A 27359-nucleotide genomic window follows, 5' to 3' on the forward strand; every position below is an offset into this window, starting at 1 on the left:
CTTGTTCAATCTGTTCTCTCAATCAGTATTCCTGCTCTGATACCATCTTGACAGTGAGGCTAGCCAAAAATAAGAGAAGGAGAAGAGAAGAGAAGAAGAAGAGAGAAAGGAGAGAAGAAAAGAGATTGGCAATGGAACAGTAATGGCGGCGCCAACTTTATTATATTATATAGGGTGGCAGAAATAAGAAGGGAAAAAACCCTTGTGCCCCTGGTGTAAGTGAGTACAATAACATACATAACAGAAAAAAAAAGAAATAAAAAACACCTTAACTAGCCAAACAGACCCTAATACAAATAACTAAATTATTTCAACAGTATCCAAGTCATTTGCTCTTCTAGGTGTTTGTTTCTCTCTCAACGACAATATCTGATTGATTTGCTACAGAGGGCTGAACTAGCTGATGCCAAGGCGATGAAGACTCCACTTGCTGCCGGCAACTCCTTATCTAGGACTGATGGAGACCTCCTCCCTGACCCTACTATGTATCGCAGCCTAGTGGGTTCCCTCCAATACTTGATGCTCACCCACCCTGGTATTGCTTTTGCAGTCAATAAGACATGTCAATTTCTCTCCTCCCCCACCACAGCCCATTGGATTGCAGTGAAGCAGATCCTCAGGTATCTGAAAGGAACCCTAACTCATGGTCTGCGAATTCGCTCTTCTCCCTCCTGTCAACTTCAAGCATTCTCAAATGCTGATTGGGCCGGCTGCTCCGATGACAGGCGTTCTACAAGTAGGTTTGCTCTCTTTCTAAGCCCGAACCTACTCTCTTGGAGTGCCAAGAAACAACACACTATTGCCCGCTCTAGTACTGAAGCAGAGCTCCGTGCCATTGCCTTAGCTGTCACTGAAGTTATCTGGGTTCAGCAGTTGCTCACAGAACTGAAGATTGTCTCTCTTTCAGCCCCCATCGTATGGTGTGACAATGTTGGTGCTCTCTATTTGGCCGGTAATCCCATGTTTAAAGCCTGAACCAAATACGTGGAAGTCGATTTTCACTTTGTCCGTGATCTAGTTCATCTTCGCTTACTGGTTGTCCGTTACCTCCCCTCTCATGCCCAGATTGCTGATGTTCTGACCAAGAGTCTGCCAACCTCTTAATTTACTGTACTTCGTGACAGGTTGAATGTTCACCCCACTGTTCAGCTTGAGGGGGCGTGTAATGGATAACATAGTTATCCGAAGGTTGAGATCAAGAGATCAGCATCATTTAGAGATTAGGATTAGAATCATTGTGTAATCGCCCTGTTATCTCTCTGTTATTTTTATATCTGTATCATGCTTATCTCTTTGTTGTATTTATCTGTATGTTCACTATATAATTGATCTCATGGACATCCGATTCTCATTGTATTGGAACCCTTTACCTCATATTCTTTCTTCAATTCGTTCAGCATTGTTGCTAGTGTTGATGACAGTTACAGCAACGTCACCATCGTTGTAGTACCAATGGGCTACTCCATCCGGATAGGCTATGACATCACCCTGGTGGAAGTTTTGGATCTTCTAATGAAAATCTCCATACCTTCGACTTTTTCCATTTCTTTCTGATTGTTGGGATTGTTGGAATGATCGGTATGTTTCAGGGCAACCGGGGAAGACAACTCCGATAAAACCTCTACCTGTAAATGCATCAAAATGAATGAATGAATGATCAATCAAAACGGACTGAATGATCAATGAATGAATGAATCATCGATGACATGACAAATCACGGCAACGCCAGCGCATTTCAACTGTTGGTTGTTCTCTTCCCAGTACTCGGTGACCCCGCCTTCTGACTCAATCCATGTATTGGGTTCGAGAGCCGAGAGGTCCTGAAGTTGAAACTCTCTTTGCCCTCGGAACCGGCGTTGCTGTTGATGCTGCTGATCATGGTGCCTGCTATAGGCTATACAACCATGACACAAGACAAGAAAGCAGAGGGAAAGAAAAGCAGACTTGATCATGGTGAAGAAACCCTGTAGTACTAGCTACTACTACTACTTTCTAGTTTGGTGTATGCAGCGACTTAGATGGTTTGTATTTATAAGAGAGATGGACGAATAAGTGTTTGACACATGTTTGATTTATTGTTCGTGAGAGATGAGATACCTTGTAGCATGGTTTTCAAAACCGGACCGGATTGGAAAAACCGGGAACCGGTCAAGTGACCGGTTTCATTTTTCCCCAAAACCGGGATTTCTCAAAAAACTGTTGATTTTGGTTAGCAAACCGCTGACCCGAGTGGTTAACCGTTTGAACCGTTCGAATGATTTTGATTATTTTTTATTTTTTTTTGTCAGAATGGACCAACCGTTCAGTTAGAATAGTTGGACTGCTCAACTCGATAACCAGACTCCTAACAGGTTCAGTCTTCGGATCGGTTTTAAAAAGCCATGCCTTGTAGACTTTCTTCATGATGCATGGCTGCCAGCTCCTTGCTAGTACTTTTCGCATAACTATTTTAGTAAGGGCTAGCTAGTGGCCACAAATTAACTTGACTGGTCTTGACTCTTGATACAAGAGGAAGCTCATACTCTCGTTGTGTAATGATGTCACAAGTGTTCTCTTCGCCGTGCCATCAAGTTCCATCCATCGTGCCTACAACCGCCAATCCAGTGTCCAAGTGTGTGTCATGGGTGGGCTATACATGTATTCTTTATGGGGATTGCCAATGGCATTCTTGTAATTACCTAGTATGATTTTCATCATTTTGATGTATTTTTATGTCACTCCCCCAAAAGCTTAATGTATTCTTTGAGGGGAGGTAGGTAGTCGAGTGAATCAAGAGCATGTGAATGTTAAGCATGAGATCCCCTCGACACTGAATTGTGTGCTTATGCTTGTCATCCATTAATGCAATATAAGTTGCCTTTTGTCTAATTTGTGTGCCATCTTTGTTGTATTTTTTTGTGTTGTCGCTTGTTGCTTAGGCTTACTCGTCACATTCGAGTGCCGCACGGGGCCCCAACGACTAGCCCCGTGATAGTTGGTATTAGAGCAGGAACTCCTACACACACATTGAACCCTGTCTTCGCCCTTACTTCAGCACAATGATGAGCAATCGTGACATTGTCGATTATATACTACACGGGATGCACCAAGCCTACGGAACCAATGAAGAGCAACCATGGTTGGCCATCTCCAACCACAACCAGTTCCACTATGACCATCATCGGGAGAGCGAGTACCACCAAATCCACTTAGGTACCCTGTCCGCCACCACAATAATCAAGCCAGCCCTCATAAGAGCCTTGTGAGGAGCAACCCTTGTGAAAAAATCATGAGGGGGAACAATACCCAAAATATCCAAACATTCATTTTGACCTAGCCTTGGCCACAAACCTTCCTAACACCAAGGTAGAACAAGAAAAATCCTATCTTGAAGCAGCCATGCAAGGACTTAATGTAGGGACTAGCCATAGGTTTTCCCACTATCTAGAACACCCTAAAGAATTCCACCCATTATCATGCCCAGGCCTTGGAAGAGATAAACTTTGTAGAGCAGCTGAAGAACCCTCCTTCATCAATAGTAGATCTGAGCCTCAAGTAGAAGCTAGTCATCGAGGACGAAGACTGCATTGAGTGGGGGAGACTATCACAAGTGTTCTCTTCACCGCGCCATCAAGTGTCATCCATCGTGCCTACAGCCGCCACTCCAGTGTCCAAGTGTGTGTCATGGGTGGGCTATACATGTATTCTTGTATGGGGGATTGCCAATGGTATTCTTGTAATTACCTAGTATGATTTTTCATCCTTTTGGTGTATCTTTATGTCACTCCCCCAAAAGCTTAACATACTCTTTGAGGGGAGGTAGGTAGTCGAGTGAATCAAGAGCATGTAAAGGTTAAGCATGAAATCCCCTCGACACTGAACTGTGTGCTTATACTTGCCATCCACTAATGCAATACAAGTTGCATTTTGTCTAATTTGTGTGCCATCTTTGTTGCCTTTTCTTGTGTTATTGCTTGTTGCTTAGGCTTACTCGTCACATTCGAGTGCCATACGGGGCCCCAACGACTAGCCCTGTGATAATGAGGCATGAGTGAAAGAGAGTTTGCTGGTGGAAAACGACACCATTCCAGCATTCCATTTGGTCTCATATGATCAACATATATATAATTAGCATGTGTTTTCCTTAACCATTTATGGTGGACATGTCTATCATTTCTTTTCTTTATTGTTTCAAAAGTGGAAAACATTGATGAATTATGATTCTGCGTTCTTAATTGCTTCATAATTAACCAGGGTTTTTTGGTTCATATGATATAGACTAATAAAAGTATATGCATGTTGCACGTGGCAATATCAAATGATGGTGATGATAGCAACCAAATGACCTTATTGGTTGAATCATCAATCTATTTAACCAGGAAAATGGACTATGATTAAGACAGTAATTCATTTTTTTTCTTTGTATTTTAGCCATTTTTATCTTTACCAACAATAATTCTTATTTTTCAAACATATTTTTGTTTAACATGAAGAATATTTAATATTAATGCATGTGCAATTTTTTCTATAAAATTTATAAAAAAATCCAAATTTTATTTTTTATTATTTAATTTATGAGATAATAAAAATTACTTATTTACCAAGAGAAAATGCAATTCCAATATATTTTTTGAATAATGGTCAAATCAATTATATATATATATATGTATATCATTTATATATAATATATATGTTATTTATTATTTATTTATAAATATGTTATTTATATTGCATTTTGTAAAGTTCTTATATGATGACAAATGGTGAAAAAATACTTATATTTTTTGTTTTTCTTTATTTTAACTATTATGTCTTCTTTTTCTATTAATAATTTATTATTTTTTAAATTAAATCGAATCGTATTAAATTCAGTTATCCAACATATTGATCAGATTCAAATTTGAATCAATATTTATGAAATCCGATCAGATCTTCAGATCGAATCGAATTCAAATCCGATCTGATCTATTTGTGTCCCTACCAAACTACTTGCCTATAATGACCTAGATAATTAAATCACTGAACCATTTGACATGGTTAGTGGGGTCATGTGTTAGAAATTAATGCTCTTTATTTTTTATCCTAATTTTTATCCAATTTCTAACATTAATGAAAATAATTCTCATTAATCACAGTTTTTTTATATGATGAATATATAATATTATAGAATATACACACAATTTTCTATAATTTTCTATAACTTCTATAATTTTATGTATTTTATTATTTAATAATAACATGTTTTGATCCATTTGACATGGATAGTTAAACCACTAACCCAACACTTTGATGGAAAAACCATTTTTTGCTTTTTTGATTGATTTTAAATCATGTTTTACATTTTCACCATCAATAAAAGTAATTCTTATTTCCACATTTCTATCTTTACAAACAATAATTCTCATTTTTTTCAAACATATTTTTGTTTAAGATGAAGAATATATAATATTAATGTATGTTCAAATTTTTTATAAAATTTATAATAAAATCTACATTTTTATTTTTTATTATTTAATTTATGAGATAATAAAAATTACTTATTTACCAAGAGGAAGTGCAATTCCAATATATTGTTTGAACATTATTTTTTAACATCATGGTCAAATCAACTATTTATATTATGGTATATATTATTTTATATAAATATATATGTTATTTATTGTTTATTTATAAATGTGTTATTTATATTGCATTTTTGTAAACTTTTTATATGATGGAAATATTTGAAAAATACTTATATTTTTTGCTTTTTTTATTTCAACTGTTATATATTTCTTTTTCTTTTAATAATTTATTACTTTTTAAAAAAAAATTAAATAGGATCGTATTAGATTCGAATATCTAACATCTTGGTCGGATTTGGATTCAAATCAATATTTATGACATCCGGTTGAATCTTTGAATCAAATCAAAATATTTGAATATACCCTAATTCAAATCTGATATGATCTGTTTGCATCCCTACCAAACCACTTGCCTACGATGACCTAGTTAATTGAATTATTGAAACATTTGACATGGTTAGTTGGGTCATGTGTTAGACATTAATGCTCTTTATTTTTTATCCTAATTTTTACCTCATGTCTATCATTAATGAAAATAATTCTCATTAATCACACTTTTTTATATGATGAATATCTAATATTGTAGAATGTATCCAAAATCATCGACGAATTTCTATATTTTCTAGAATTTTATTATTTAATAATAACATCCATTTGACATGAATAGTTTAACCACTAACCGATCACTTGGATGGAAAAACCATTTTATTTTTTTGATTGATTTTAAATCATGTATTCCATTTTCATCATCGATAAAAGTAATTCTTATTTTCACATTTGTTTTTGTTTAATATTGTGAATATATAACAATAGAATTGTATCAAAATGCTTTAAATAAAGCTTATATTTTTTCTTTGAGTTTATATGTATGTATGTATGTATTTAATATTTGTTACTTAGTTATAACATCATAGATTGACCCATTTGACCCAAAATGTTAGATTATTGACCTACCAACCATCTAGATATGGAAATGGTTTCATTTTCAAGTTGGTTTTAAATTTTGCATTTCATTTATATATTATCATACTTATTTTTGTTTATATTATTAGTATGTAATATTATAGATGTGCCCAAAATTGTTTCATACTTTATTTTAAAAAATTTATTTTTAATTATACATCATGGGTTAACCTATTTGAATTGAAAGGTTGAATCACTCAGCCACACCCTAGATAGGAAGATGGTTTAATTTTCCATTGGTTTTAAATTGTATATTTGATGCCCATTATTAATAAAATTATGTCTATTTTATCATAGTTATTTTTTAATATGACAAATATATAGTAATAGAAATGTCTCCAATTTTTTAAATTTATTTTTTCCTATATTTTTTGTATTTCTTATATTTCTAAATTTGTATTATTTATTTATGACATCATGAAATTATCCTTTTTACCCAAATGGTTGAAGTACTTACCCATGACCTAGATGGAAAATATGATTTCATTTCTAGGTTTATTTTAAAAATATAAAATTCCATTCTATTAATAATTATTGTGTATGGATTAGTGGAATTTAATGATGATAAACAAAAGTATTTTTTATATTTCTAAATTTGTATTATTTATTTATGACATAATGAAATTATCCATTTGACCCAAATGGTTGAACTACTTACCCACCACCTAGATGAAAAATATGATTTCATTTCTATGTTTATTTTAAAAATTTGAAATTTCATTCTATTAATAATTATTGTGTATGGATTTATTAGTAAAATTTAATGATGATAAACAAAAGTATAAATGTTGGATTCAATGAGAGAGAATGCAATTTATTTAATGACTTAAATGTGAAACTTAATGAGAGGTAATTGAATGCACTTAATGATATTCTTTTAATTACATTTTCTACCTTTAAATGGAGATTAACTAAATTCAAGATGAGGGGTATTTCAATAAAGAAAATTTCCAAAAGCCAATACCTCCTCATTCACACTTTTATAAGTAGTATAGATCAATAAAATTATTGGTGGCCACCCCTCCATCAGGAGTAAATTTTGGGGCTAAAAAAAGACTAGCTTTTATTGCAATAGGTTTCTTGCTTTGAGTCTTTAAACATATATCCCTAGTCTCACATTAGTCTCCTAATTAAGTAAAAATTGGGTTAGTGATTTTCACCCCTATTATGGATCATTAGCCTCCAAATTGGGGGTGGTACAATTAATGTTGCCTAGTGAACATTTGGAACAAAATTAAAGCTGTCTTCATTCTGATGGATTGCGAACAAGATAGATTAGTTTGGGGTTTAACTTCGAGAGGTTCTTTCACCATGAGGTTGGCTTACAAACTATTAAGTAATAGTAACTTCTTGCGTGAGTCCCCTTTGAACTGGTTCTCGATGGTGTGGAATATATGTTAGTTGCCCCCCCCCCCCCCCCAAAGTTAATGGTTTTCTTGTATCTCATGCTTAACAACAAACTCCTCTCTATGGTCAACCTTCGTAAGAGGGGTGTGAGGTTATGGAGGATGTAAATCATATTTTCTTGGATTGCATCATTGCTAAGCAAGTTTGGGGTTGCTCTAATGTCAATCCTAATAATTTTAATGGGGAGAGTATTCAAATGGTTGATTGGTAGACTACTATTCACAAGAGGGACATTATGAAGAAAAAATTTCTGAAGGAAAAGTGTGTGTTCATTCTATGGCAAATATGGAAGAATAGGAATAGGAAAATATTTGAAAACAAAGAGGATGATCCCTTGCTTATTGTCGAGAAGGAGGGTAAGGCATTTGTAGAGTTTTAGGAGCTTTTAGATAAGTTGGATCACAACATAGAAAGGAAAAAATGTAATCTTATTACTTGGATCCCCCCAAGTATGGTGAAATTATGATAAATTTTGATGCCTCTCATTTGAGAGAGGTTTTTTGTTCTGTTGCAACAATTGTATGAAACCATTTGGGCAGGGTCTTGGATTCCAAATGCTTCACTCTTGGCAGTACTTCTATTAATGCGGCTAAGGCTTGGGTTGTGTGGGAGGTTCACAATCTGACCCTTAACTTTAATGACCGCCTAGCTACAATTGAGGGGGACTCAAAAATTGTTATTTGCTGTTTAAAAGAGAAGATTTCTCCATCGTGGAATCTTAGCAATATCATCTTGGGTTGCTTAAAGTTGAAGGAGATGCTGGAGCGAGGTGTTCGATACAGGCACGTGTTTAGAGAGGCAAACCAGGTGGCGGATTGGCTCACTCACAAGGCGATGTCTTCTTCTCATTCTATTTTTACTTTTAAGTACTCTTGTAATCTTCTAAAGGATCTTTATTTTATTTGCATTAGTGACTTTTGGGGTCGTGCTTCACCCCAGCTTGTGTAGGACATCTTACTTCATATAAAAAAAATATCAAAACAACTAAATGTTTAAAGAATTTTTGAAAGATTAACCTTCCAAAATTTTGTAAAAAAAATTTAAAAAATTAATACCCAAATTATTGAAGATTTTTTTTTTGAAAGATTAGCCATAAAAAAGCTATTGAAATTTTAGAAAAATTAACCCTCAAATTCCTGAAGATTTTTTTTTTGAAAGATTAACTACAAAATTCTCAAGAATTTGGTTTGGAAAGAGAAATATGTTTGGAGTCATTCTTGTAGATCTGGTCATTGGACATTTGTTTTCGAGGTCACTTTATTATTATGGCAAGGTTGGTGATTGTTTAAAAGAATATAGAAATTGGGACTGTTCATTTTATTATCAATGTTTGGGTGGTTGACAAAGAGAATTAGATGGCAATATTAAGATATTTTTGACTTTTTAAATGTCACTTAACAACTGGTTAATGACAGGTATTGGATTTTCACATTTTCAAAGTCCGGGCATTAGATTGTCACATTTTGAAAGTTTGGCTACTGAATTGTCGCATTTTAAAGTTCGGGGACCAAATTGTCACTTGAGCCAAAGTACATGGCACTGATTGGGAATTTTCCCTAAATTTTATTACTGGTAACCATGTTGGATGCATGTCATGTGTAATTATTATGAACCATAAATTGGGTGATAATTATCATTTGAGATATTTTTCCTATGTAAGGGAAAACTTTACTGCTTATTATTATTGTAAACCTATTTCGAGGCCTTGAAGTTGTTATAAGTAATTTGTTATCACCTGTTTTGATTTTGCTATTTGATTTGGTGAAGAAAGTGGTTCACCCTCATATTTTTCTTCCTAATATTCTTTCTGTTGGTATTTCTTCCTTGGACCCATTAGTATTATTATCCAATGTTCAGAGAATAGGACCAGGCATAGAACTAGAGAATGAAGAGGTTTGCAGGTTAGAGGTTCGACCATGGTCAAACCATGATGATGTGACAAATACATATATATACTACGTGTCATATAAATATTATATATAATATATTTTATAACTTTTAACATATCACGAATAGGTTTAGATTTTAAATATTTAGTTCAATAACTAAATATTTTAAATAACAAAATATTCAACATAATTAGATTTTAAATAGTTAAAATAACAAAATTATGTATTAATAGTACTATAATTTTGTGGATTGTTAAATTCAATAAGTAATTAATAATGGTATTATTTCAATAAATAAATAATATTGTAAATAACTATTTTCATTTATACCAATTAATAATTCTAGAAAATAAATTTCAAAAAATATTGTTTATTAATAATAACTTTAAAAACTTAATCTTTATTGATTATATATTTATCTAAACTAAAATTAATATTTATTGTATTTTAGTAAATTTATTGTTTTTGTGATAAATATATTTTCAATAATTATGTATAAATCATTTTTAATTTTTTATTTAATAGAAGATTTTCAATGTTCATTGGAGTTTAAACTATTGTTATTTAGATTTTTAAATCTAATTTATTGTGTATTTTTTTATAATTTTTTAATAATTATTGAACATTAAACTATTGTTCATGGGTTGGTTTGGTTCAGTTATAGGTTATTTGGCCAGCCAAATCGACCTAGTCAGGTTGGGGGTTGGTCACTCAAGTTATATCATTTTGGGTTAATTTTTAGTTTGGTCGATCAGTTCAAAAGATTTAAACTTAAAAATTAATTTTAAAAATTAAGTTTAAATTTAAAAAAATTATAATGGAATTAAAAAAAATCAATTTAAAAATTAAATTTATGATATAAACTATTTTAGCCTAAGAAATATTGGAATTTTTTCACTTTCCTATATTAAAAGAATACATTTAAAATAATATATATATATATACAAGTTATTCAATTTTAGTCAATTTACAAATGGCCATTAGTTTCCAACCTAGTCAGGTTGGGAAATTGTTGAACCAAAGCCAACTAGAAATACTAGAAATCGGGTTGGCCAGTTTCATTAGTTTGATTTGAAATGACAATGGGGCGGAGCAGGGACGAGGAGCCTCTCCCATCCCCATCCTCGCGAAAATCCCCATCCATGTCCCCGTCCCCATCCTTGCTAATGGGGACAAAGTTATCCCCATCCCTGTCTCTACGGGGATCCCCACTCCTCGTGATTCTTTATAATGCCAACCATTATGTTTTTGTTTTTACTTTATTTAAAAAATAAAAATAAAAATAAAATAATTAAAATTTACAATTCTATTAGAAAAGATTCAAACATATTCAACCATATTCTTAAAAATATTAACATATAGATGTATGTGTACACATATACATTTAACCAAGATTGTGTACCTTGAACATTGAGTTATGGTAGATTTACAAACAGATGGCAAATCTGTAATGGGATTTCTATTTTTGAGTTATTTGAGTTTCTAAATTAGTGTTTTAATTAGCAAATCAGATATGGCTGCTAATTATAGTTACAAACAAATCCATGCAAATCTAAACCAGGTATAATGCAAAGTATGCAAACTGTTTGAAAATGTTTTGTATCCTAAGTCTGTCAAATTTTCATAAGTTTTCAAAAACATCTTCAAGGAGAACAACACCAAGATGGCTTTATTTAGCTTAATGATCTGAAAATATCAGTATAAAGAAACCTAACTCAGTCTATGTTCTATTTATTGGGAAGACAACTGAAACCACAGTACTATACTAACCCATTTTTTCAATTGTGAAGCTGTAGCTTAATAGAAGTCAACCAGTAAAAATTGCACAAACAATTGATAAATTTCAAGAATATGCATTATCCTCTCTTATAATTTTCAAGAATCATATGCTCATATTTGTTTTCTTATTAGGATACAGTATAGTTATTTCATAAAAAAATACAAAAAACTAGTAGAATATGCACAAATACATATTTAATTAGGTTGAGCAACATGACTGATAATAATTATTTGACTCTCGTGCAGCTTCCGAGGAGCCACCATTACTTTTAGCAGTATCTATTCACTGTGCAACAAGAGCAGCTATTAGAGAAGCCAGGAATGATGCATCTCAGATGAATTTGATTCAACCTTTTAGTTGGACGTCCCTGCAATCATGCCTTGTTGTTAAGGAGCCTTGTGGACTTGACAATGTGGAGGGATACTTGCACAGAAAAAACAAGAGATGAGGGAGGAAAAATGAAATTTGTATTAATGAATCTATCAAATTGAAACCAAGATGTATTGAGTTGTGATTCAAATGTTTTGAATGGAGAATAGACTTTTAAGTTTCATTTAGTGGTAGTCGTGACTGCCACTAAAAGTAATTTCAGCGGCAGTCATTTGTTTTTACCGACAGTTGCAACTGCTGTTAGAACTTCTAGCGTCACTTGTTTTAGCGGCATTTTTTCGATTACCGGTAGAACTTCTAGCGGCAGTTTTGCAGACTTTTAGCGGCAGTTTTGACTATCGCTAAAAGTCATTTTTTTTGTAGCGTTGATTTTGATTAGAATCAATTGCAATGAGACTTGTTTATCTTTAAAGCATTTCTCATTTATTGCATACCATATATAATAAAGAGCAATTGCATAAAATCACAAAATTGAGATTTAGATCAAGGAAACAAGATATTAAATCATTACAACGGTCTAACTAAGAGTTATGATATAAAACTTGCAAATTGATATACGTGCAGCAAATAACCAAGTGTTATGATTACAACATTCTAACCCAACCAATGGTTCAAAATCAGGTTGATTCTGGATTGGAGTCATCGGTATTGTCAGCAAGGTTGATCTATTCATCTTAGGTGAGTCATTTCCCTTAGCTCTGTTTCATTCATAATATCTGGTAGTCAGTCCGGGGAAGAGGAGGGGGTCTGTCCTACTAGATTGAGGAAGGGATCTTGGCTCAAGACCGGCAAGGTTTTCATAAGAGGGCCTTGTCTTCACGTAGGGCTAAAGCACTACACTAGTTAGGTCCCTCTGAGCTCTCTGCTGATAGCGTCTACGAGCGCATAGCTTGGTATAGGATTCCAAATCAATTTGGATATTCTCTTCTTCTTGAGGGGTACCCATGTGAGCACGGGGATGACAAGATTGTTGTCTTCGAGGAGCCCTAAAAGAAGGTCTTCGGTTCTCCCTTCATCCACTTATTCCCGAGGTACTAAACTATTAAAACATTAGTTTATATCAGCTTCATCCCAACTCCATTAGGACTTTAGTCGACACTATCTCATTCTACCTCCACATCAGCTTCCCCCTAGATGTTAAGACCTTTGCAAGCTTGTGCCATATCATGGTTTTCAAAACCGGACCGGACCGGACCGGACAGTTGAATTGGAAAAACTGGGACTGGTTCCGTTTTCCTCCAAAACCGCTTTTTCCCCCAAAACCGTTGATTTTGGTCAACAAATTGCTGAACCAACCGATTAACCGTTCGAACGGTTTTGACCGTTTTTCAATTTTTTAAATTTTTTATTATTTTTTTGTCAGAACGGGCCGGTCATTCAGGTCAAATAGTCAGACCATCCAAACCGGTAACCGGACCCCTAACTAGTTCGGTCACTTGTTCATTTTTAAAAACCATGTGCCATATAAACAAAAACCCCTCCAACAGTCTCGAGATGTATAGTTATTACCTATCCTACCAACTTGGGTCTAAGCTACTGAACAAATTCCCCTCCAAGGTACTGGCCTGGAAGAGGTATTTCTTCCTTGACTTAAGTAGCGGATGACCATTCTTAACGACCTGGAGAGAGGGAGTGAAGGACTCTTGGGAGGAACATAGGCAAGAGTGCAACCTTGCAGGTCCTAGTGAACCGGAAGTCTATGCTGAGTGAGTACTTGGCCAAGGAGAAGATGATCCAGGCCGAGTTGAGTCCTCCAGGTAGGTTGTCATCTCAAGCTTGGGCATTTTCTTTTTCTTCTTTACTTTGTTTTCTTTTTATAGTTTAGCTCACCTCGAATTTCTCATGTAGGAGATATGTCGGGCATGCTAACTTTTGGGTTGTTTCAATCCATGAAGAGGAAGAAGAGGAAGGTGGCTCACCTGAGAGCATGCCAGTCGTCAACCTAGTCAAGGGAGACCATTCATAAAGGACCTCTCTAGAAACCGAGGCTGCCTATATATCCAAGGAGCCCCTTCCACCACTTGAGACTAAAGAGACCGATGGCTCGAACGTCAAAACCGATCCCAAGGAGAGGCACACCATCATGGTATTTTGGACCACGATGTTGCCTCATGGTGGTATGTTCTCGACCTTCCCATTATATTCATTTCGACCTCAATTCTGGACTTATTTCCCTTTACTCTTTTGTAGGTGAACACTTTGGTGCATTCTTTGTTGGGGCATGCTAAGGGTTGTTTGGAGAGGGCCCAGGATGTCAAGGAGGAGGAGGTGGAATACAAGTCCCAAATTGAGTGGGTTGTCCATCTCATTGATGAACTGATTGACGAGGGGGGTCACAATGCGAACCTAGCGAGGAAAACCGAGAAGATAACTAAGGAGCTCAGGCACAAGGACCAAAAGTTAAGAAGAGGGAGGCCGAGCTCACCAAGCAACAATCCAAGTTTCTCAACGATGTCCATGCTACCGAGGTCCGTGTAGTTGAAGAGTTCAAGATTTCGTCCGACTTCTTGAAGGAAAGGAAGGAGTTCGAGTTTGGTGCCTTTCATTAGGGATTCAAGCTGTGTTGTATGCTAGTGGCCTCAGTGTGCCTAGAGTTTGACTTCAACAAGTTAAAGTCCTCACTATGCACCAACGAGATGATGGGTCAGATTGATCAAGAGCCTAACTCCGAGGAGGAGGAGGACGAGGTCAATGTGGTTAGAGGTGGTGCAGACGGTAGAACTGATGCTGGTGTGGAAGGTGTGGGGGTAGATGAGCCCTGGAATGTCTAACTTTTGCCTCTGTTTTTGGAACCCCATGTATATATGTTGTATGGCGAGCCTCCAAGCTCAACTTCATTAAATTTTTTGAGTAGCGGTGTACTCTTTCCTTCTTCTATCTAATGGAATCGACATTTTGCATATATTGTGCCCCTCTTTCTTACCTTGTATTTTCAGTTACTAGAAAATAGGCTAAGTGTCGAAACAACATCCAATGTTGTCAAGGTGATGAGGTGCACAAGTTACCTAGGTGCCAAAGTGACTAGACTCATAATTTTGACTAAGTCATCATGATGTTGAATTGTCGAACTGTCAACGTATTTTGAGGTCGGCATATGGGCCTTAGAGATAAAGGTGGTTTGGCTTCCCCTTGTGTACAACTTAGCCGAAGTTCTCATAGCGTAAATCGACTAGACCAGGTTCCCAAGGTGGGTAGTCTCATTTTCACACTTGGTAAAATTTTGTAGTCTTAGTGGACACAACTTGAAACTTCTAAACTCTTCATAAATAATACATCCTTAAGTTGCCGACGTTCCACACACAGGGTACCTGCCTCCCCCCTCCAACATTTCGAACTCATACGTACTCTCACTGATCACCTTGAGAACTCAGTAGGGGCCTTCCTAGTTCGGACCTAGCTTTCCCATGTTGGGCTCAGGTACCATAGCCTTCCTAAGTACTAGGTTGCCAACTCAAAACTGGCGTCTCTTAAGTCAAGCGTTATAATATCGAGCTACTTGTTGCTAGTATGCCGTAGTTTGATTATAGGCTAAGTCACAGACTTCATCCACCAGGTCGAGGTTAGTCCATAGCTCCTCCTCATTAGCCTCCTCAACATACGTCTCGGACCGCAAGGTCGCCACCTCGACCTTAGTTGGAAGGACAACCTTCATCCCGTACGTTAAGTTGAAAGGAGTCTTCTCAGTTGCTGTCTTGGTAGTAGTTCTATAGTCCCAAAGGACATTGGGCAACTATCTATCCACAAACCCTTAGCTTGGGAGAGCTGAGCTTTTAGTCTGTGGAGTATTGTCCTACTCGACACTTCGGCCAGACCATTTGCCCGGGGATAGGCCACCAAGGTGAAGTTCTATTAGATTCCCATCTCGACACACTAGTTCTAGAACTTAATGTCTCCGAATTGCTTCCCATTGTCCATAATTAGGACCTTGGGGAGTCTGAATCTGTAGATGATGCTCTTCAAGAAAAAGTTCTACACCTCTTCAAGTTGTGATGGATACTAGTGGCTCGACTTCCACCCACTTCGTAAAGTAGTTAACTGGGACGACCAAGAACATACTCTACCCAGTTGCAGGTAGAAAGAGACTAAGAATATCTATCCCCCATTATGCCAATGGCCATGGGCTAGTAAGGTATCTTAAGTTGGCAGTGGGCACGTGTGGTATGTTGGCATGCCGTTAGCACTTGTCGCACTTCCGAACTAATTCTAGTGCATCCGCTTTCATCATGGGCCAATAATAGACTTGTAGCACCTTCTAGGCGAGTGCCTTGCTCCCAGGTCTCCTCCGCAGAGACCTTCATGGATCTCGCGTAGCACTTGGCTCGCTTCAGTTGGGCGCAAGTAGCGTAGGTAAGGGAGCATGAGCGACCTGTGATATAGTTGCTCACTTATGATTACATATCGAGCTAACTGCCACTCTACCCTTCGAGCTGCATTATACTCTACAGGTAGGGTCCCAGGGCACAGATAGTCAATGAGTGGATCCATCCAGCTCGACTCTATAGCTAAAACAGGAGCGACCTCTTTTGCCACCCTTTCTATGCTTGGTCATGGCTAGTCTTCAATGTTGACTGTTCTCTTTGTAGTGTCTGTCACACCAGCTAGCTTTGAGAGTGCAATAGCTTCAGTGTTCTCAAATCTTGGGCCTTGCTAGATGTACCAAGAGTGGAAGTTGGACAAAAGTTCCCTAACCTTGGCCAGGTAGGCCAACATGGCGGGCTCCCGGGCCTCAAACTACCCATTCACTTAGTTCAACACTAGCTACAAGTCGCTGCACACCATGAGATATTTCGTGTCTACCTCCTTCACTAACGATAGCCCGACTATCAGCACCTCGTACTTGGCTTCATTGTTCAATGCTCGGAATGTGAATTAGAGAGCATACTCCAGCTTCACCTTGCAAGGTCCATGGAGTATCAATCCAGCTCCGCTTTCGCACTAGTTGGACAAGCCATCAACAAGGAGGATCCAAGGCTCCTTGTCCCAAGTCGAGGTCGGGTGCCACACTAGTTGATGCCTCTGAAGTGGTCCCGAGATTGACAACTTTAGGGGTTGTAGTACTGAACGTGCACTCAACGACGAAGTTAGCCAAGATCTGCGCCTTAATCGCTGGGCACGACTCAAATCGGATGTCGTACTCACTAAGTTTGATTGCCCATTTTCGCAGCCTACCCTAGACCTCAGGCTTCTGTAGGACTTGCACTAGGGGTCAATCGGTTAAGACCACGATGATATGGGCTTGAATTTAAGGACAGAATTTTTGGGCTACTATCACCAATGAGAAGAAAAAATCCTTAATGTTTGGGTACCTAATCTCTGTGACGTGTAGGACTTTACTCACATAGTAAACAGGTTGTTGCACTCTGTCTACCTCTAGATTAGGACCAAACTGACTACCTCATCACTTGTAGAGAGGTAGAGTTTCCAGGTTCCAGCTTGGTTAACAAAGGTGGCGAACTGAGGTACCTCTTGAGCTTGTCAAATGCGAGCTAGCACTCTTCAGTCCACTTAAAGTCTTGGTTCTTTTTTATGGCCATGTAAAATGGAAAGTACCGCCCAACCAATTTAGACATAAACCAGTTATGGGCAGCTATCCAACCTATTAGCCTTTGAACTTCTATAATTGACATAGGGGATCTCATATCTAGGATGACCTGGATTTTATCCAGGTTGGCTTCAATGCTACATCGACTCACTATGTACTTGAGGAACTTGCCCGACGTGACCCCGAAGACACACTTGTTCAGGTTGAGTTTCATGTTGTATTTTCTTAGAATTTCAAAAATGCAATTAAAATCAGAAATCAAAGAATTTGAAAATAGGGTTTTCACTACCATATCATCAACATAGGCTTCAAGTTTATTTCCAATTAAATCAGAAAAAAACTTTATTTACAAGGCGTTGGTAGATTGCTCCAGTGTTTTTTAAACAAAAGGCCATAACTTTATAATAGTACAAGCCCATCTCAGTTACAAAATCAGTCTTTTCTTCATTGGCTAAATCTATCTGCATTTGGTTGTAGCCGGATTATGCATCCATGAAAATCAATAGCTCGAACCTCAAGGTTACGTTTACCTAAAGGTCAATTCTACGGAGTGGGATGTTGTCCTTTGGGTAGGCTCGGTTGAGGTCGATGTAATCAACACACATGCACCACTTGCCATTGGCTTTCTTCGTGAGCATTGGGTTGGCAATCCAGTTCGAGTATTGGACCTCTCTAATAAAGTCTACTATGAAGAGCTTTCTGACCTCCTCATCTACTACCATCCATCACTCCTAGGCAAGAATCCTTTTCCTCTATTGGACTGGTCTGACTAAAGGGTCAAAATTTAGCCTATGATTTATGACATAGGGGTCTATGCTTGGCATTTCCACTGTCAACCAAGCAAAAACATCTATATTTTTATTTAAAAAACTTACTAGGTCAGAGCACAGTGGTTCCATAAAGTGGCTTCGATCTATACCATCTTCTTAGGGTCGGTATCTGAGACCAACACCAAGACAGTGTCCTCCATAGGGAGAGCTCTCTTGTCTCCATTCTCTAGTGGCGGCTCTAGGTTGATGTTGAGGGCTTGCTTTCCTTTGCCCTTCAGTGCGGCCACGTAACACTTACGAGACTCGAGTTTATTGCTTCACACCACTCCTACTTCACAACATGTTGGAAACTTCATCAACAAGTAGTAGGTCGACATTATTGCTTGGAGGGCATGCAAGATAGGTTGGCCCAGAATGACGTAGGGCGAGGGGTCGCAACCACTAGGAAATCATGATTGAAACACACTAAGTTTGGTGCTGAGCCCACCATTATTGGAACCCTCACTTGACCTAGAAGGTAGACCACTTTCCGTTGAAGCCAACCTGGGGGACTTCGGCCAACTGTAAATCCTTCCTCTCGAGCTCCATATGCTTAAATGCCTCTAGGAAAATGATGTCGACCGAGCTTCCGGAGTCAACCAGAATTCGCTTTACCTCAAAATCGTTTATGACTAACTTAACTATGCGGACATAATCATGTAGGTACTAGATCCCGTGAGCATCATCCTTGGTGAAGTAAATCACTTCCTCAACACGAGGACACTTCGGTGGGTTCTCATCCTTATGTTCGAGCTCCTGAATTGAATTTTTCCCCACCAAGGTACTGCATCTTACTACTATGGACTCTTCCATGGTCATGTTAATAACACCATGGATGGGCTGCTTTACTGGTGGTGGGTCTCGAGGAGGCTGGTTTGGTCCCTGCTCGATTGTGGCACTTCTCTTGGATGGTCGGTAGGTCGGCTCCAGTCCTCCCGCTTGGTGAACTACTTCAAATAACCTCAATAGATCAGCTCCTCAATCTCATCCTTGAGGCTGAGGCAATTCTCTGTGTCGTAGCCGATCTCCCGATGGAAGTGGCAATATTTGTTGGGGTTCCTATTGGTAGGGTCTTCTCTCATCCAAGGTGGTCATTTGATGTACTTGGCTGTCTTAATCTACATCAGTATTTCCCCCGTCTTCGCGTTCAAAGTGGTGTAGTTTCGGTTCTGGACGGGGAAGTGCGAGAATGATGTCTGGGTGGGCTGCTACGCCTCGATGACTTACTCTTTCCGACGCTATTCGTTGCTCCCCGACTCGTCCTCTAACCTCTTCCACTTGCCACTCATCTCTAACTGGGATTTGAGCACTTCTTCTAGCTTTGTAAACTTGGCCGCTTGGTTGAGGAACTCCTCCATAGAGGTCGGAGAGTTCAACTCGACCTCCAAGTGCAAGTCGGGATGTCGGATGTTGTTAACCACTATAGTGAGCTAGATGGTTGGGTTGATGTTAGGAATCTGAAGTTGCTCCAAGTTAAATCGTTTGATATAGTCTTGAAGCTTCTCGTCAAGTTTCTAGACGACATTCAACAAATAGGTCACCGACTTCGGGCACCATTTTCTCGTTGTGAAGTGTGTAGTAAATAGGATGGAAAACTGGTTCCAACTCTTTATAAAGCCTGCGACCAGCCCTAAATACCACATCTGAGTTGTGCCCCGAAAGGTGGCCAGGAAGGCCATGCAAAGGCTTACATCATTTGCCCTATGTAGTTGCATTAGGGCTTGGAAGCTGTTGAGGTGGTCAACCAAGTTGGTTATCCCATCATAGGATTCCAAGCTAGAGGCCTTGAAGTCTTTCAGTCGTAGGGCCACAAGGATCTCCATAGCCAATAGTGATGTCTGAGACACTAGTTTTGTTGACAAGGTGTTGATTTGGCTCACCTCCATTTCTTCTTGTTTCTTTTCTGCCTCCTCAATGTCATTTGGAGCGAGGCAACTCCTTCCTGTGGCATGATGTGTGCATCTGTGGCACCTCCTCTGGGACCACTCGGTCTCGATAGGTGTTATAGCCTGGCTCTGTTCCTCTACCGGGACCTTGTTCTAGTCGTCAAAGTGAAGAGGTGGGTTAGGTATCGAGTTCTGATTCTAGTTGTCGGGATACTTTTTCTAATTCTGGTCAGCGTTCTACCCAGCGCCATGACCTCATTGGTATTGTTGTTGCATCCCTACTAGGGCGGCAAAGCATCCTTCCCATGTCCTCATCTACAAGTTTATCTGGACGCACTGCATCAATTCATTGAAGTAGCATGCGTCAATCTCGACAGGAACCGCTAAGGGCTCGATTAGAGGGAGAGGCGCATTCATGTTGGATAGAGGAAAGTTGGGATCCTGCATGACAGGGATGCCGGGTAAGGTTAGGGGCACAGTGGACTACCCAATAGTCAGAGGGGATCTCGGGGTGCACTACGGGTTGGTCCTGCCTCCCTATGACCGGGTTGTTGTTGACAAGGTTGCTAACAGAAGTGTTGTTGGATGATGCCATTGAAGATATACTTGAAAGGGAGGTGTGAGAGTACGGATTTTTGTATAACGTATCCCACAAATGGAGCTAATAGTTGGTGCACGATCTAACGCTCCTTGCTGGCAGACAACTTGGACGCCGGACTGAGTAGGTCACTTGGTCGAGATGTAAGAAGAGAGAGATTAGAGTGTATGGGTTGCTATACCCGGGGTGGGCACTCTAATGCTTAAGTCAGCGATAAGTTCTTGGAGAGCTATAAAGAGAGAGCTAGTATGCTCGAGAGATAAATTGTGCGTACCTCATGAGGTTGGAGATGAGGCCCTTATATAGGCGAGCTGCCATGAGCTCCACAAAACGCGCTCGAGATCTCCAGCCCATCCAGTTCGGAGGTGGGTCCATGCCTAGAGGTGGACTCTGTGTAAGTAGGTAATGTCTATCCAATCTCATCCGAGACTTATGAGGTGATAAACAGCTCTTCCAACGTGGTGTCGTGATCCCAGAGAATTTAGAGGCAATTGACCACTTAAGGGTGAGGTCATTTGATACATCAAGCAGGTTGCTAACTGGGGCCAAGCAGTTTGGTAGAAGCAGGTCGTCACTTAAACCGACCTAAGGTCCTACCTAGCTGTTCGTAGTTCGGCCTACCGGGGTGGTGTAAAGTTTGCTGATGCAGTTGCAAAGTGTCTGAAGTGGTTTGCTTACATGGTGCCGAAGTATCACCTAATTGTTCTACGATGCCATGTGCCATGATATCATTGGAGGACCAAATTACCTCTCATCAGTCATCATGAATGTTTTATGTTGGAACTTTCAAGGGGTTGGGAAATTCCCCTACAGTTCCTTATTTGAAAAAATTCTCAGGTCAAAGAAACTTAAGTTTTTCTTTTTTATGTAAAGAGAAAGGCCCGAAGGCTTCTTCGATTTACTTCACATTATGATAAACTCATCCTTTCATTTAGTGGCCGCTCTTGTGGTCTCATTTTAGGCTGGGATAAACAAATCAAGTTGAAAATTGTTGATTCATCTTCCCAATGTATATGTGCCAAAGTAATAAATTATCCAAGTTTCTTAGAGTGGTATTTATGATGTTTTTAGTGTTGAGGGTCATAATGCTTTTATCAATTACTTACAAGACAACATTGCTCATTTGGGTGGACCTACGTACCTGTGCTCTGGGTTATTTTAATTGCACCCTTGGTCTCAATGATATCACTCAATTTTGGGATATATATATAGTAGGGAATGATTTGTTGTGCAAGCTACCCGAGGCCTTAGAAGTCAAGAATGTTTTATTTACTTAGTATGGGTGCTCATAAAGCACTAGGACCAGATGGTATCCATGCGCAGCAGCGGTCTTTCAAAGGTGTTGGGATACATATAGTAGGGAATGATATTGTGAAGTTGGTCCAACATTGCTTCTCCAATCCAGAGGCGGTTTATTCTATAAATCAAACACTCAAATTTCCCTTAAACTTTCACCCCATTAGGCTAAGTTAGGTGTCATACAATTAGACATTTTCTGTCAATGGTCGGGACAACTCATAAATTTTTAGAAATCAGCAATCTACTTCAAATCTTATCTCAAATGCTTTGAATGTATGACACATGAATCAAGATGAGATGTACCTAAGGGTACCCCTCCTAAAAGGAGGGAGGAATATTGGTAGATGGTCTTATGTTTTAGAATGGATAAAAGCTAGATTGGCAAGATGGAAGATCCCTTTTGTAGGTATATGTTAATAGCCATGACTGTGGGGACACAGAAAGTGCTAAATTGATACCACAAGAACATCAGTGATGAGCTTAGAACTTGCAAAGACTTGTGATGACCTCAAAACCTGAAACAAGCTTCCAAGGAGCTCAAGACAACCATAGGCCCACAATAGGCCTAAAACCGTAATAATAAAAGCAAACTCAAAGCTATCGCAAACCTGCGATGAGCTCAGATCCATTGCAAATCGTAATGAGCACGAAGCAGTCGAAGATCTATAATGAACTCAGAACTATCATGAACCTGCGATGAGCTCAAACTCATCACAAACCTGCGATGAGTCCAAGACCATCATAAGTCACAATGAGTAAAGAAACACGTGCTTCATCAATAACGCGCGTGACAGAATGCCCAATAGGATTAGAAAAGACACATGAGATAAGTATTGACCTCACCCATGTCACGTCAGTTTAAGAGACTCACAAAAGAAAGTAGTACACATGTATTATGAGAATCCTCAGACGAAAGGAAACCTCGTCTTTGAGATATCTCATAAGACACGTGGCGAAACCCTAGTGGTGTTCCCTGATAACTGACACTGAATCAAAGATTCCCTTCCCTGGTGGGAATCAAACACTTTTAGCTCCTTCCTTTTGGGACACCGGGATCTCTCCCTATAAATAGGGATCCAACTCATAACGAGGATATCATCTATCATTCTATTCACCTTAGCCTCTAGCCTACCTTTGCCTTCAGCCTTCCTTCGTCTTTCAAGAAGACCCCTATACGTAGTCTTACCCCCCTACTCACACCTTTATTATCTCAGGTGAGAATGACTATTTTAGAGGCTATCCCATTATACCTGATGCAATATCATCTCATGCCTAAAGAAATTTGTCATCATCTTGATATTTTATGTAGAAATTTCTGGTGGGGTGATTCGGAAGACAAGAAAAAGAACTCATGTATCCAAATGGGAGTGCATGTTGAAACTTAAATCTAAAGGTGGGTTGTGCTTTTAGTTGCAACGGAGCATAGAAATAAAGCCTTGCTATCTAAACTGGGCTAGCAATTTCGAAAGCAAAATACTTACATGGTAAACATTTCTGGAAAGAGAAGGTTTCTACAGGGGTTTCTCACACATGGTTGAAGCTTTGGCTCTTTCTACTATATCACAACTTCTTTGTTTTTCCTTGTGTGGCATTGTATTCTATCTCATTTGCTTCTAAATGCTCAACTAGAGCTTTATGTATGATTGCACAACTCTAGCATAATTTGGCTTCTTCTCATTGGATATATGTTAATTTCTTTGTTTTCATATATCTCATAAAAAATCTAACCCTATTAATTACATATATCATCAACCTGATGGATTATACACATCTACTCAAAATTCACTCCCGTTAATTCTTAAAAGAGGCCTTCTAAAAAATTGATTCTTAAAAGAATTATCTATACTACTATAAAAAGTGTGAATAGCTCCTCATGGTTTTGGAAGTTTTTCTTCATTAAAATACCCCTCTTTTTGAATTTGGTTATTGTGATGGTACAAATGGTAATTTGAATATTACCTTTTGGTGCATTTCATTCTCTCACAAAGTTTAATATTTAAGACATTAACTCCCATTCTCTCTCGTTGAATCCTATATTTAAGGTATTTTTGACTATTATCATTAAATTCTACTAATTAAATCAATGAATATTGATATTAATAATATAAAACCTATACTTTAAAATCAACTAAAAATGAAACTAGTTTTTATAGGTGACAGAGAAGTAATCATGCCATTTTGATCAAACATGCGACCTCATGATACCATAATTAAATAGTAAAATTTTAAAATTTAATAAAAATAGATACATAAAAAATTAGAAAATTTTAGGCACATCTTTAAAAATTAGTATAATAATAAATATGGGTAAATTACACATAACCACTCTGACTTAGGTAATATTTAATCCTCAAGTTGACGATGATACAAACAATGATCAAAATGATGAAAATAACCATTCCCAAGAACTTTGTTGAAAGCAAGTTGAGAGAAACATGTGAAAGTAGGATTTTAGAAAAACCATGTTAAAAGGGGCAAAATGATCTCATAGAAAAACGTAAGTGTAGTTTGAGGTTTTAGAAATATTTAAGAAATACACCATGAATTTAATTGAAAAAATTCTAATTATAGGAATAAAGTATTGGGTTTCAGGAATTCATCAGGGCCACCATTAAAGGTGTAAACCCAAAGCTCGAACTTGCCCCAATTCCAGGTTAAGCCCAAGTTTATCAATCCAGCTGGCCCAACCTAAGCTTAACCAACACAACTCAGGCGGGGCTCTGTGCCAAAAAAGCTCAGATTGGGTCAGATGGGGCTCGGGTTAGGCCCGCCCCTTGCAACGCTGATCTGCTACCAATATAACGCTACCACCAATGTTGGCCTGTTGGAATTAGGAAACATTTCTCTTGTCATTCATGAGAGATATTCTTAATGAATGACATGTTGGCAGCGTACTGTTGGTAGCAGATCCACAAGATTTCCTTTGCCACTCTAGAATTGTTTAGTTAGGCCAGCAAGAAATCATGTCTCCGTCCTAGTACGGAAAAATTTTATGCGTGATGTTGGGATTATTCTCTTAAAATGCGCGCGCGAGAGAGAGATCGGTGTTTTTTTCTTTTTTCCGGATTCCTAGTTATTGTATAGCTGTTTTCCTTGTCTCCTTGCGGTTAAATGTACCCAAGAATGAATTGAATAGACCATACAGAATTAAAAAAAAAAAAATCATAATATTAGATATGGGACTCACTTGGTCCAACCACCAGTATCTAAGCTTCAACTCAAAATTCTCAGCGGTTCAGAGTATTGCAGGGTTGGTGTATCTACCAATAGTGCAAAACCACGATTGAGGATTTTGCACTGATGCAAAACCATCGCAGTACAAATGATTTGAGTGTAAATTTTGATCTTTTTTTTTTTTTTTATTTTGACTTATTTTGTTTGATTACAATACAAATGAAGTAAATTAAGACATGAAGCAAAATAAAATAAAATCCAAAACAAAATTAAACAAGAATTTATATTTTTTTACATTTGCACTCTCATGCATTTGTACTGGTGTAAATAAAATTGCACTGCATCTCAATCTCAATGATGAGATAATTTTTTATAGTGCACATCAAGCCTGTCAGTTATGGGGACCTCTTTGGTATGCTCTGCTCTGAATAACTGCACATTATGCCAGTTTGTCACCAATGTGGCCATTATTCAATTCTGGTCCAGCATTCTCTCTCTCTCTCTCATTCTTCTCTTCTACCATTCCTTCAACATATTGACCATTTATCATTCCATATCTTCTCCAATTTCAGAGTGCAAATCAAATGGGCACTAAGAAATCAACTCACTTGTTCATAACATTCATCTTCACCACCTTCCTTTTTGCATCATTATTCTTTATACAAGGTCAGACTCAACATACACTGTTGTTTTGCCCCCACCCTTGGATTTGGGCTAAACTCCCTAGTATTTATTTTGTTATTTTATTCTTTTGCTTTACGAATACTCCTCACGAATTCTGTAGTTATCTTACGTGATTTGTCTGTGTATTTCTTGATTATCTGTTAAAACTAGCTAGAAATATTTGCTTCATATATGATCTGTTGAATTTGCAGGTTATGCATCCAGAATAGCATCTCATCATCACCAAGGACTCTCTCATCTCTCTCAATCCCTCAATGAATTGAATTTAAAGGTAACATACAAATCCTTAATAGCTCTAAGGAACTGTTGTGTCATGAAATACTCAACAATTTATTACTTTAGCTCCTCTCTCTCTCTCTCTCTCTCTCTCTCTTCCATTAATTTGGAACTTGTAGGGTGTTAGAGGAGAATGGTGGATGAAGAATTCAAGGAGACTAATGATCGGATCAACGGCTCCTGTATGCACTTATAATGAATGCAGAGGGTGTAAGTTCAAGTGCAGAGCAGAACAGATTCCAGTTGATGCCAATGATCCAATCAACAGTGCATACCACTACAGATGTGTCTGCCACAGGTAACCAACAACAAGACAGCGCTTTGTTAATATAGATATGGAAGTAAAAAAGTTGAATGAGAGTGTATGAGTCTAATAAACAAATTATAGATCAAACTGAAGATTCAGAAAGGTTTCAATATCTCAGGATATTTGTCTTCTTATTTGTTAGATATCATTCTGTTGTATAACCATTGTTCAAAGGATGGGTCATTGGAGAGAGCTGTAATTTGCAGTTTGTTTTGAACGAGAAACTGTATGAATTGTGGGTTTTCTGTTTTCTATTTGTCCTCATTAATGGAGAGAAGGATTGGGAACCCATATTTTACCTTTTTCTTCTTTTTCTTGATCAATTTGTTTTCTTCATCTTCTTGGTCTTATTTCTTTGCTGTTACACTTCTCTAGGCTAGTTTACTTGCACTTGTGCACATTCTGGTGGAGAGTGGACACTCCATATACCAAGATTCAACCTCTTGGAAGTTGCAAGACCAGAGTTTCACCAATTTCATAGGTGATATGTAGTCAAAAAGTGTATACAAACTTACAGTTTTATATGCATATTTACACAGGAAAAATGTAAATATAAATAAAATATTTGTTATTTCTTTTGGTAAATAAATGATACTCTGTATACCAAACTTTTCTACTTTCTTCTACTGAATGATGAATTGTTTTGCTTCTTTTTCTTAACAAATATCTGTTGAATTATGCGTCTTAGCTTATAGTTGTTGGAAGTTATAATTATGATGAGTTGGAATATTATAGATTAATCCAAAGTTTGCCTTCTTTAAGGCCCTGTTTGGTTTATGAATAGAGGTCCGGAATCGAAATCGGAATGAGCT

General features: G+C 37.8%; 1 protein-coding gene and 1 pseudogene across 1 annotated transcript; both read left to right on the forward strand.

The window, feature by feature from the left end:
* The first annotated feature begins 414 nt into the window (after positions 1-414).
* Positions 415-12030, forward strand: LOC148846025 (secreted RxLR effector protein 161 pseudogene; annotated as a pseudogene).
* A 13699-nt stretch (positions 12031-25729) lies between these two features.
* On the forward strand, positions 25730-27131 carry LOC148846026 (uncharacterized). Its single transcript, XM_088955721.1, has 4 exons — positions 25730-25946; positions 26156-26235; positions 26360-26538; positions 26923-27131. The coding sequence occupies exons 1-4, from the start codon at positions 25865-25867 to the stop codon at positions 27026-27028; spliced, it is 447 nt and encodes a 148-aa protein (XP_088811847.1). The 5' UTR covers positions 25730-25864; the 3' UTR covers positions 27029-27131.
* The last annotated feature ends 228 nt before the right edge of the window (positions 27132-27359 follow it).

The sequence above is a fragment of the Nelumbo lutea genome, chromosome 7 (genome assembly GCF_056320005.1).
Source record: "Nelumbo lutea isolate HS-2025 chromosome 7, American lotus-T2T, whole genome shotgun sequence".
NCBI lineage: Eukaryota > Viridiplantae > Streptophyta > Magnoliopsida > Proteales > Nelumbonaceae > Nelumbo > Nelumbo lutea.